This window comes from Danio rerio, chromosome 13 (genome assembly GCF_052040795.2).
Source record: "Danio rerio strain M-AB ecotype USA chromosome 13, GRCz13ab, whole genome shotgun sequence".
Taxonomy (NCBI): domain Eukaryota; kingdom Metazoa; phylum Chordata; class Actinopteri; order Cypriniformes; family Danionidae; genus Danio; species Danio rerio.
In genome coordinates this window covers 1,615,671-1,628,341 of record NC_141033.1, presented here as the reverse complement: position 1 = coordinate 1,628,341, position 12,671 = coordinate 1,615,671, and the positions used below count along the sequence as shown (strand labels likewise).

General features: G+C 41.4%; 1 protein-coding gene across 31 annotated transcripts in view; it reads right to left on the bottom strand.

Moving 5' to 3' along the window:
• The window catches only part of dst (dystonin), a 291,289-nt gene that overhangs the window by 17,563 nt on the left and 261,055 nt on the right, over positions 1-12,671 (bottom strand). For 30 of the 31 annotated variants that reach the window (XM_087278728.1, XM_087278746.1, XM_087278748.1 and 27 more), the window contains 7 exons: positions 11,874-12,003; positions 10,573-10,739; positions 9,497-9,659; positions 7,834-7,988; positions 7,660-7,734; positions 3,272-3,289; positions 591-707 (listed from right to left, as the gene is read on the bottom strand). In XM_087278728.1, coding sequence (XP_087134854.1) covers positions 591-707; positions 3,272-3,289; positions 7,660-7,734; positions 7,834-7,988; positions 9,497-9,659; positions 10,573-10,739; positions 11,874-12,003 — 825 coding nt within the window. The remainder of the gene's footprint in view (positions 1-590; positions 708-3,271; positions 3,290-7,659; positions 7,735-7,833; positions 7,989-9,496; positions 9,660-10,572; positions 10,740-11,873; positions 12,004-12,671) is intronic. The other variant, XM_087278762.1, reaches the window with a different exon arrangement.

Sequence of the window (12,671 nt, the reverse complement as noted above, 5' to 3'; positions counted from 1 at the left end):
ACCACTATAACGTTCATATTTGTACATTACAGTAGTAATAGTGATTGCTATGATTGTCTATGAGTAAATAATGAAGGTTTCCACTCCCCTGACAAGCTGCTGCACCCCTAAATTGGCTTAATTTTAAAGACTGTAATTTGGGTATTACCATAGGAGAACAATAAGGCATAACTCTACTGCCTTCCTACATGCCAAAGGAAGGAGCTAAAGAAACCAAGCCCAAATGATTGCTGCCAGTTGGATTCGGCCAAGGCACACTGATTTCACAGCACAAAAAATGATGGCCTCATGCTTTCTGTTCAAGAAAAGAAATCATACCGTAGGAGAACTTTTTCCACAAGCCAACAGTACATACAGACGTTGCACTTGTCTAGAACTACAAACTACCATTCTCAAAGAGGATGCACTCCAATGACACACAGTATGGAAAAATGGCTGGAAGCGACTCTCTGATTGGACATGGAGCTCCTCAAGCCCTTTACTCTTGAAGTGATGAATCGATACCATTGGTGAATTTGGTGATTGGGATGAATTTTGAAGCATGATCAAGAGAAATAGTCACAACAAATGGCTTTTTAAAAACGGTTTACCAGGATACAGCTTTCCAAAACGGCAACGTGTAGATGTGGGGTTAGATTTTGATTGTCCCTGTTTGTTATAGTCTCGTCGGCGATTAAGGGGTCATGTAAGCAGTGAACCAGACCAAACTGTCAAAAGAGTGGTTTGCAGTTGATGTGAGAACGTTCTCAATGCAAAAAAAAATAGACAAACATGAGGCTCGCATGGCCTGACTGAAGAAAAATCACCAGCTAAGAGTCACACATCCTGCCAAACCACGGCCCTGAGAAAGCATGTAGCTCATGATTTTGTGTGATTTATGTAGGGAACGTCATGCATTTTCTTTTTCTTTCCTTAAGCTTTGGCTTACAAAATGTGTTTTAAATAATTCATTGACGCTGAGAGAGGCTCCTGTAAAAGCACAACTAAGAGCAAGGGTGTTAGGCAGGTAGCAGAAGGCAAGCACAGCGCGTTACGTTCGCAAAAGCTCGCGCAAATGATAATGCAAAGCAGAATGCAGCGCTGCAGAGGAGAAATGCATTTGAACTCAAAAGCAGATAGTTGAGCTCACTCCAAATACCCTCAAATTCCCTTTGTAGAACAAGTCAACATGAAACACATTCACAACCCATTTGACTTGAAACTATCACTGCATGTGAAACATGGTGAAAATAATAAATGATATAACATTACATATCAACATTGATATAACATATGAATTACACTTCAAATCAAACAATAAGTTTTAAACCCCCTGTGGTTATTAGGAATAAATAAGTTTATATATATATATATATATATATATATATATATATATATATATATATATATATATATATATATATATATATATATATATATATATGTGAGCAATATTACACTCGTAGCAGTGCGATATTGCTGTATATCGGCACTGGTGTGCCCCCACCAGTGCCGATATACAGCCATATCGCACTGCTACAAGTGTGATATTGCATTTATACAACAGTTTGACAGCATAATTGTGTATATAAAAACAAAATGAAACATGGAGAGTCTCAAAATCTTTTTGTATGAGGAACTACTTTCTCCCGGATTCAAATCATAAGCTGACAGTTAAACAGTTGAGCGTGCATCTTTTAAACTTTAGATCTGCAGTGTCTGCTTTTTGCTGGCTGTATGTGGGCGGAGTAATACACAAAGGGTAAAGAGGCTGTACGGGTGCTGATATTGCAGAATATTGCATGGCTATCAGCCAATCAGATTTGAGAACCAGACAGAACTGTTGTATAAATATATATATATATATATATATATATATATATATATATATATATATATATATAGATATATATATATATATATATATATATATATATATATATATATATATATATATATTTCTAATTATAAGTATATTATATATTATATTTCCTAATAAGTAGGGCCAGACAGAATCCGCAAATATTGTATGTTTTCTATTTCTCACAGAATTTTGTAAAGGTACACCTGTCCAACTGCTTGTTAATGCAAATTTCTAATCAGCCAATCACATGGCAGCAACTCAGTGCATTTAGGCATGTAGACATGGTCAAGACGATCTGCTGCAGTTCAAACTGAGCATCAGAATGGGGAAGAAAGGGGATCTAAGAGACTTTGAACGTGGCATGGTTGTTGCTGCCAGACGGGCTGCTCTGAGTATTTCAGAAACTGCTGATCTACTGGGATTTCTAGTAAGGTGTACCTAATAAAGTGGCCAGTGAGTGTACTGCACGTGTTTGGACCAGGAGGAAACCCACGCCAACACAGGGAAAACATGCAAACTTCACACAGAAATGCCAACTGGCCCAGACTCAAACCAGTGACCTTCTTGCTGCAAGGCAACAGTGGTAACCACTGAGCCACCGTGCCACCCATCAATAATATCACTGAATTTAATTTAAAGACTAAATAAATATATATTTATTAACACAAGTAATTAAATAGACTCAATGATGGGCTAAATATCTGAAGATTCAGTGTGGACCTACTAATACTGTAAGTCCTCTTCATAATGGTTAAAGTGCACTACTTATCTATGCTAAAATCGCAAGACCTGGCTTTTGGCTGAAATCATTTGTTTAGGAGTGTGTTCAACTTCTACTACTAAATGAGTAGCACTTTATTTTGATGGTCCACTTGAGTATTAGTAGACCGTCTGCTTCATATCTGCTGATTCTGCTCCTTCAACAGGCGTTTACCTGACTGTAAGACACTTTGCAAGTACACGTCAACTTACACTAACCCCAACCTGACAGTCTACTTGCAATCTAATGAGAATTAGTTGGCATGTAGATGCAATGCAACTTAAATTCAACAAACAAACCATCAAAATAAAGTGTGACCAAAAAATGTAACTTCATGTTGACTTGAAATGATTCCCAAACGTTCCTGCTTGCTTAACTCAAGAGCTTAATTCATCTTTACTCTGCACTATTTCACAACACAACTCACTAGAAACCTATTTTTACAGTCATTTACTTTCCTGTTCACTGTCTGTCCTGTGCTAGCTCATTTATCACAGCACTGAATGCCAGTGGTGATTTGGCTTTCAGAATAGGGCTCAAATCTAGCTTAAAGATGCTTATCCGCTTGTGAGTTTAAGGCGGCCTTAAATATTAGTGTTTTAAAGACGCTGACAGTGAGTAAGATAAAACAAAAGGACAGTGCATTATAAAGCGCTATGCATGTATACCTGATTCCCAAGGTAGAACTGATGTGGGGGAGAGAGAGAAAACACAATGAAAACACAAAGATTAGTAAATATCAGGTCACTCCCATGCTGACATCAGTCCAGCTTTTCTCATGGCACAGCTACACGTCTTCAGCTATTTATGAACAACTTAATTATTCCCTCTGATTACAGATAATAACAGAACGGCTGACGTTATGGCATCTGTTTATTAGAAGTAAAAATATGGCATGTAAACATGTAATGAAGTCATTAGCCCCTTTCACACATGCAGACCTTTCCAGAAAATTGTATGTGTGAACAGGTCCTTTTTGAAAATACCGGTAAATTCGTTCTGGCTATTTTCCGGAAAGAGAAGTTGTAACATTACCGGTAATTTGCCGGAATGCTGCGCTGTGTGAATGCAGAAGGAAGATTGCCGTAATAAGCGCGTGCACGTCTAGAACGTGCTGACGTGAGACGTCTGCTTTAGCCAATCACAACAGTCAGACGCATTTACGTCCGCGCGGTTTGTGAGGATAAAAGCCTTTGAATATTTTTCCAGACACATTTAGCTGCTAGAAGTTAGTCAGATCACGTTTATGTGTTCTTCTTAATGCCAACTGTGTAAATAATCATCGATGAGATGCTTATGAAAAGCCGCTGTTTGTTTACCTTCAAGCTTTGCGTGTGCCTGTGAAACAGCCTGTGAGCGCCTGCACACGCACATATTATGAACATCTCGACATGCGAAAGTGATCCTGCGAAAGTCGTTCACAATATTGATCATCCACAGAGTTTGTAATTTAGTCAAATGTTTACAAACACAAGCGCAGCCGTTTAAAGCTCATTTGTGGTGAATGATGTCAGAATTTACCGCTATTTTGGAATGGATGTGTGAATGCTCTTTTCCGGAAAATTTCTGTAACGTCCTCGCCTGTGTGAACAGCGCTTTTTTCAATATACCGGTAAAGTCGTTCCGGAAATTTTCCGGATATTTACCGGTATCACTGTGTGAAAGGGGCTATTGTCTTTGGCAGCAGCAGTGAGGTTTGTCTAGGGAGCGCTTTAACAGGTTTGTAGATTATTTCCAACTTTCCAGACTCCATGTTTCCATTTTTTTCTTAAAAATATCCTTATTTTGAAATCCAAAATCAAACAAAAAGTGCTCAGGGGTAACTTAATTAGCATATTGGTGCTCTTTGGGTAAGGGAATCATCAGAATAAACAGCTAAATAAAGTCCAAGGCACTGGAAAAATGTGTAGAAAATAGTGTAACCTGATGAAGGCAAGTGCTTGTCCAAATGCGTAGGTGCACTTTTAAGGAATAGCCATGTCAATAAAGTCTTTTTATTATTTTGTCCACGTTTCGCACTTTCTTTTGATGTTCATCCTTATATCGACTTGAAAAGATTTCATTTTTTTTTGCTAAATAACACAGATATTTTAAACGGATCAGGACTTTTCTTCTCACATTGAGGCAGCTGCTGTTTAAAGGTCTCGTGAAGTGAAAGGTCATTCATTCATTTTCTTGTCGGCTTAGTCCCTTTATTAATCCGGGGTCGCCACAGCGGAATGAACCGCCAACTTATCCAGCAAGTTATTACGCAGCGGATGCCCTTCCAGCCGCAACCCATCTCTGGGAAACATCCACACACACACTCATACACTATGGATAATTTAGCCTACCCAATTTACCTGTACCGCATGTCTTTGGACTGTTGAGGAAACCCACGCAAACGCAGGGAGAACATGCAAACTCCACACTGAAACGCCAATTGAGCCGAGGCTCGAACCAGCGACCTTCTTGCTGTGAGGCGACAGCACTACCTACTGCGCCACTGCTTTGCCCCAAATGTGCATTTTATTATTCAATATGTGACGTAATCTCTACTGAAACATGAAGAAGGGGCGGGACATAGCATAGACACTCCCCTTTTACAAAAACAGCCAAACACACTGCCGCTTTAGCTCTCAAAGTGAAGTTTGATAAACTAATTTCGAGAGGAGCACGTAATTTTAATGATACCGGCTGGTCCAAACCTACAATAAATAGCCCACTTCACATTACGTCCCCCTATCTTCGTTTTTGAAGAATCCCCCACATCCACCCCATCTCCCCCTTTTCCTCCTTCACCAGGGGAGCTCTTGAAAACTACCTGATTTCGTACCCCCTTACATGCTAATTGAGCATGCGGGATCCAATTATCTCCAAGCTCAGAGTTCTCTCCTGGGACAAAGCTGCTATATCAACTGCTATTCTCTTGCAAGACAAATGTAATTGGGCAGCATTTCAACCTACAAGGTCTTCATCAGGTCACCTTTTTGGACTTTTTCTATTGTGTGTGGCTTGATCGAGCACCTGCCTTTAAGATTTTCCCAGATGTGCACACACTGATTTGTTTTTCTTTCTATTAATGACAATCATACCTTTAGGGTGCTTTCACACTAGCACTTTTAGTCCATATCTGGGTTCATTTGACATCAGACTACAGTGCGTTTAGGTAGAGTGAACGCTGTCTTCTGAACTCAGATGTGCACCCGTGAACCGTACCCGAGTCTGCATCTTTGTGATGAAAAAAACTGCTTAAACCGGCCTAAGCTGGTTGGCTGGTTTTAGCTGGTCAACCAGCCTGTTTTTTAATGGGTTTTGGCCATTTCCAGACTGGTTTCCAGCCTGGTCTTAGCTGGACAGTCTGGAAAATGACCAGCTATAACCAGCTTAACCAGCCTGGTTTAAGACATGGCTGGATTTGGCTGGACAAGCTGGTTTTAGCTGGTCATCTCCTAGGGCGTACTCACACTATGCTATCCGTACCGTGCCCAGGCCCGTTTCCTGGATCGTATGAGAAGTGTGAATCGGGCTCAGGTGCGGTTCACTTAACCGGCCCTGGCCCGGTTGGAAGAGGTGGGCCTGAGTGCGGTTCACTTGGGCGGTACGCTTTTAGTGTGAGTGCAAATCACGCCAAAGCCCAAAACCGAAAGCGAGACGTGACTTTTAAGGGGCTGTTTCATATGGATTTATTAATCATTTTTACTGTTCAGTGAACGCAAACTGCCCGAGATTATTAAAGACGCAAACCCCTCACTGCACCACAGCTGCACCTTCAGCAGACCTCCTCATTCCTGCAGCACGAGGGCTTTATGATTGTTTATGAGCGCCAAAAGTGGCGGATCTGTTCAGCGAAATATCTGACTGCGTGTCCCCGCATCCCTAATGACTGTTTAGCGAAATATTTGACTGCATGTCACTGCATATCAAACGACTTAAAAGATATAACTAAAGAAATCTCCACTGTGCTGAGCGAGAGCGCTCACTGAACAGCGCAGCATCGATGACGTAAGCGTGGCCAGGCCCGATTGTAATGTGAGCACGGGCCTGGAAATGGCCAAAACCCCTCTAAAACCAGGCTGGTCAACCAGCTAAAACCAGCCAACTAGCCTAGGCTGGTTTAAGCAGTTTTTTCAGCAGGGATATCAACTACCTTGGCGACAAGCAGGACTGACCCAGTCCAAACAGTGATAATGTCTGCCTGTCTCATCTAAAAACTACTTCTGCAGACATTGCATGATGTTTTTGCAGCAGACAGATGCAAGTGCCTCTCTGTATTTTGGTTTTGGTAACGAAACCAAAAGATTCAGTAAAAGCAGAACGGCCGTGATATGCATACGTCTGCTTCTTGTCGCTTTGCTTTAGTGGCCTTTACTTTTGCAACAACTGTACACATCCCTGCTAAAAAATACAGCCTAAACCAGCCTAGTTTGGTTGGCTGGTTTTAGCTGGTCGAACAGGCTGGTTTTAGAGGGGTTTTGGCCACTTCCAGGCTGGTTTCCAGCCATTTCCAGCCTGGTCTTAGCTGGTCAGGCTGGGAGATGATCAGCTAAAACCAGCTTGACCAGCCTAGCCAGGATGGGAGCCCAGCCAAAACCAGCTATATCTAACTTAAACCAGGCTGGTCAAGCTGGTTTTAGCTGGATTTAGCTGGTCATTTTCCAGCCTGACCAGCTAAGACCAGGCTGGAAATGGCTGGAAACCAGCCTGAAAATGACCAAAACCCCTCTAAAACCAGGCTGATCAACCAGCTAAAACCAGCCAACTAGCCTAGGCTGGTTTAAGCTGGATTTTTCAGCAGGGATAACAGCTGCTTGATGACACAAGCGTACCGGGTTACAGATGGAACTAAGACAGTGTGAACACAAACTAGCTGACGGCAAACGATCGAATTCGAAGATGTGTGAAAGCATCCTTGATTTTTCACAAAGTACTGTAATACTGTCAGAATTTGTCTCCTTGTTTTAAAAGTGCAACTTGGCTGACAGTGAACACGCTTGTTCTTTTGTCCAGTTCTGCATCGAGCTTTATAAATCTAACACTCATCAAGTAAGCACGACAAAAGCAATCCCTCACTCACCCGATATTTGTTGGCTCCGATCTGCTCTACTTGGAAGCGTTTGGGGCACTTGCACTTCGCAACTTGGCGAGTCACCTGAACACATGAAGTCATAAATCAAAACAGCTACGAGAAAGAGCACAGGTAATGTTTCCAGTAACTAGGCTTTCCCGAAAGTATGCTGGTACTGTTTACCTCATCTTCAATCTTGTCAGCATCGGTTAATGGCTTGTAGGCGTCTTTATTGGGATGTAGAGCAGCCACAAACTCGTAATAGTCAATGTAGCCATCGCCGTCTCTGTCGAAGATATCTGCCACAGCGCTCATCTCCAGACGGCTGGTGGGAAACTCTATGAGAGCAAAGTGGTGTTCAGAGGAAAGCCTGAAATAATTCAGTCCTGAAGAACACTCTAGGGCAGGGGTCACAATCTCGGTCCTGGGGGGCCGGTGTCCCTGCAGGGTTTAGCTCCAGCTTGCCTCAACACACCTGCCTGGATGTTTCAAGTATACCTAGTAAGACCTTGATTAGCTTGTTCAGGTGTGTTTGATTAGGGTTGGAGCTAAAATCTGCAGGACACCGGCCCTCCAGGAACAAGTTTGGAGATCCCTGCTCTAGTGTGTCAAAATGAATTATTTCTATGGTTCATCACAATGCAGACGACAGTTCCGTATGGGTTTAGTAACAGACCATAACCAGTTATGATATACTGATGGCAATTTGTTTCTGGCATCATTTGTCAGGTAGCATATCATAGCAAGAGTACGAGAGCCGCACTGTGCAAGTAGCAAACTGTAGCAATGGAGGTAAGACATTTGCATAAGTAACAGGGATGGGGTTTTAGGGGTTCCTGAGCAACCTCAGCCATTCAGTCTTTGTATTTTTTTATGTAGCTGTCTTTTTCTTATCACACACTCTATGAAAATAATGCTAATAATTAAAAACTTAATTGTCCTCTGATTTAGGTGGGGGACAAATTGCACAGATGTAATAAATAAATAAAATGTATATGTTAGACCCTCACCATGCAAAATATAATAAAATATAACAGTTATATATTACGCGGATAGAAGAGGGCGCGGGTGGTGAGGGTAGTGTCGCGGACGCCGCCCTCTCTATTCTGCCATTATAGACGCGGACATAACTGAGGGCGCGGGTGGTGAGGGTAGTGTCAGGGACGCCACCCTCTCTATTCTGCCGTCCTAGACTCAGAAATAACTGAGGGCGCAGGTGGTGAGGGTAGTGTCGGGGACGCCGCCCTCTCTATTCTGCCGCCCTAGACACGGATATAACTGAGGGCGTGGGTGGTGAGGGTAATGTCGGGGACGCCGCCCTCTCTATTCTGCCGCCCTAGACGCGGATATAACTGAGGGTGTGGGTGGTGAGGGTAGTGTCGGGGACGCCGCCCTCTCTATTCTGCCGCCCTAGACGCGGATTTAACTGAGGGTGCGGGTGGTGAGGGTAGTGTCGGGGACGCCGCCCTCTCTATTCTGCTGCTTTAGACGCGGATATAACTGAGGGTGCCTCTATGGACGCGCCAGCCCTGCTCCTACGGGAACACTGTAAAAAGCTCCATCTCTCCCACCCACTGAGCGGCACAACACAATACTGCACATGTTGTATTGTTTGTTTGATGCATTAAGGAAGCATGTTTTCTTTAAGCAAGTAAAATACAGGTTGAGCTGATATATCCAACTACTTACATTTAGTGACAAATAGTATACATGAAATAAAAGTGAACATTGAGGATGCAAGACATCGAGGTATCAAACTGAACAGATCTGATGATATGATATTTGTAATGCAACCAAACCGTGAGACCAACGTCAGTCCACACTGAAAGAAGGCTTCTTTCCTTACTTGAGGACAGGATGCCATCGATGAATTCCTGCCTCGTGACTTTGCCGTCCTGGTCTTTATCAATCCGCCGGAAGAAATCCATGACTCGGGATTTCTTGTGGTTCATCCAGCGCATGTAGCGCTTCCTCCATACGTCAAAGTCAAAGTTGGCAAACTCTTTCAGCTTTGGGCAGAGAAGAAGAAAATGAGTTTCACACATACAGAAATGAGTCCTAAACATGTCATGTTTTTTTTCAGGGAATAATACCTCTAAAGGAGCTGTTAACATGGAAGTGAAGCAGATTTTGGAAAAATCCCAAACAATACAAGCATAAAAATAAAACAAAACAACACAAATCTGAGTAATAACAATGGAACGACACAAGGGGAACTACTGAACTACTGAAATATATTTAATACTTTATAAATAAAAGTCTTATTTTTAAATGATAGCAGTTTAAAGACGTCTCTCATATGAAGAATGAAGTCACATGCATTGCTCTTACTCACAGGCTTCAACATTGTCTAAATCTTGATGCTTCTGTGGGTCTCGTCTGTCAAATCTGAGCTTTACTTTAAATTTTCTATTGGATTAGGGTCAGGTGATTGGTTGGGCCATTCTACAGCTTGATTTTCTTTCTCTGAAAGCATCTGAGAGTCTCCTTGGCTGTGTTTTGGATCACTGTCCTGCTGAAATGTCCTAGTTTCATCTTCATCCTCCTGCTAATATAGATATTGGACCAAAACAGTAATGCTAATATACAAAGAGGAAGGGGTGACGAACCACTGAGAGGTTTCAGCTGCTGTCTGGGCGTTCCATGTCTTTCTACACCTCCCTTTCTTTATGTGTTTAATACTTTTTTTTCCTGTTTCATTTCACTTAATCACACATAACTTCATTTGTAAACTAATACATTTGTTTTCTTTGCATGAACGGACTTCTTTGGTTGTTACCAACATCCGGGGTAAGTTTCAAATCAACAGCACATTCAGAAATATGTTTTTTAGAAAAGATTGGTGACGTGTTCAGCACTTATTTCCCCTGCTGTAAGTCAAAATGCTACAGAATTGAATTCAGCTGTGCAGGTTTGACTGACCTCCTCTAGCCTGTCGAGAGCGTCATTGAGTTTTCTCCTCCTGTCCAGAGCCAGCAACCAAACCTGCTGCCATTTACTAACCAGCAGGTTCACTCGGGGGTTCTTGGTCTCGATTTGTGCCTGCGATGCTGCCGCCGTGTACATGGTTTGGGTCGGGGATCTCTTTCCTGATGACACAAAACAAATGGCTTGATTTGATCAATCCTAATCGTTTTCAAAAGCTTATTTTTTCGTCTACAACATATTTATTAGCATCAATTGTTAATAATCTAATTCAAAGACGCTCATTTATTTATTGAGGAGCTGCTTTTTACCCCCAAAATTACCTACAAAATAGAAAATCAGTGCCTAAGGAGACAATTACATAGGAAGTGTCTTGATAATACACTTTTAGGAACTTACAAGTTGTAAAAATACACTGTAAATCCAGAGTGGTGAGTTCATGAATCATGCATAAAATGAGTCTATAGCTTTTAGTTGCAAGCCCAGATTTTAATTATGTTTTTAAAGATTTATTATTGGCCTTTTTGCGTTTATTAGATAGGACAGTAGTTAGACAGGAAGCAAAGTTGGAGAGAGAGAAAGGGTTAAAAATTATTTCTATGGGTTAGGGTAGGGAAATGTCCTAGAGCCGGGATTCGAACTCGGGACGCCCTAACGTGCTACTGCACCGTATGTCAGCGTGCTAACCACTAGGCTATTGCAAGCCTGGGTTTTTACAATAGTTTATAAAGCTAGTCTAGCATTCAAAAGCACATACAATTTAGTATATACTCTCATAATTCATAAAACTATGCCAAAAAAGTATGCTTCTTTGTTAAAATCACGCTAAAACAGCTGTATTGCTCAGAAAGCTCAAGCCAAGACACGTATATTAGAGAAAAAGAGCAATTAGATGTCAGATTTAAATGAAATACAGGACTTATGTGCTGGTTGTTGCTAGAGCGGATACGTTTGCGGCCGGAAGTTAACGAGAAATATTTCGATTATTTATTAAATTTCTCATTTGTTGTATTTTATTAACGCCTACCCCCACCCCAACCCTAAACCCAACCGTCACTATAATGTAAAAACAGTGGTTGTACCGAGTATTACTTATGTTATCTATTAAATTACCCAATAAAATTTATTTTTTAACGCCTACCCCCAACCCAACCCTAAACGCAACCATCACAGTACTGTAATAATATTAATTATTGTTCTACAGTGCCATTAAAAAATGCTGCTTTATTAATGTGCATATCGCACTTCCAGCCGGCCGCATATCCGATCTAGACTTTACCTTATGTGCTGGTACTCACGAGGTGTTCGTCCTTTATCTAGAACAGGGATGTGAGACTGAACCGGTGGATCCGCTGTGGCTTTTCTTTTATGAGTTTTGGTAACTTTGTCCACATCTGGTTGTTTTCTGGTCATCTCTTCCAAGAAAGTCTAGAACACAACAAAGACGCAAGCAGCTTATTTCTGCAGTTCATACTAGCAAACCTTTGACTAACTGTGTAATGACCATTACAGTGAGCTCATTTATATAAATAGCCCAGTGCATTTTTAACAAAATTGAAGAACGTTGTCATTTTAAATCAAATTAAGCCAAAAGAAAGTTTGATTTTTGGACGTTTAAACAGAAATCTGTCCAATACCAAACGTCTCCCTGGTATCTGATTTACCGTCGTCATTTTTGGCGAGTGTTTACTTTACATTTGAGAGAAAAATACACGCACTGTATTAACATATATACATTCCTTCGGCAGACGCTTTAATCCAAAGCGAGTTACACTCAGAAACGCAGCATTTTTCAGAAACGAGACATTTTTCGAAAGAAAGTGTCTGGTGCATATGTCGAGGAAAACAGGTGGTTTGTCCAGCCCACTCACCTGTTTTAAGTACACTCATGATTACATAATAATCTAATGATTAAAGATGCAGTGAAGTGCTTTGAAATGTGCAGTTTATTCAGAGTTTGACGCAATCTCAACTGAAACAAGAAGAGAGGGCGGGGCATAGTGTAGCTCCTCCCCTTTAAAAAACAGCCAATAGTGTTTTATCACAGCTCTGCCAGTGAGAGTGGTTGAGCTCAAGTGAATCAGATGTGAAGTATC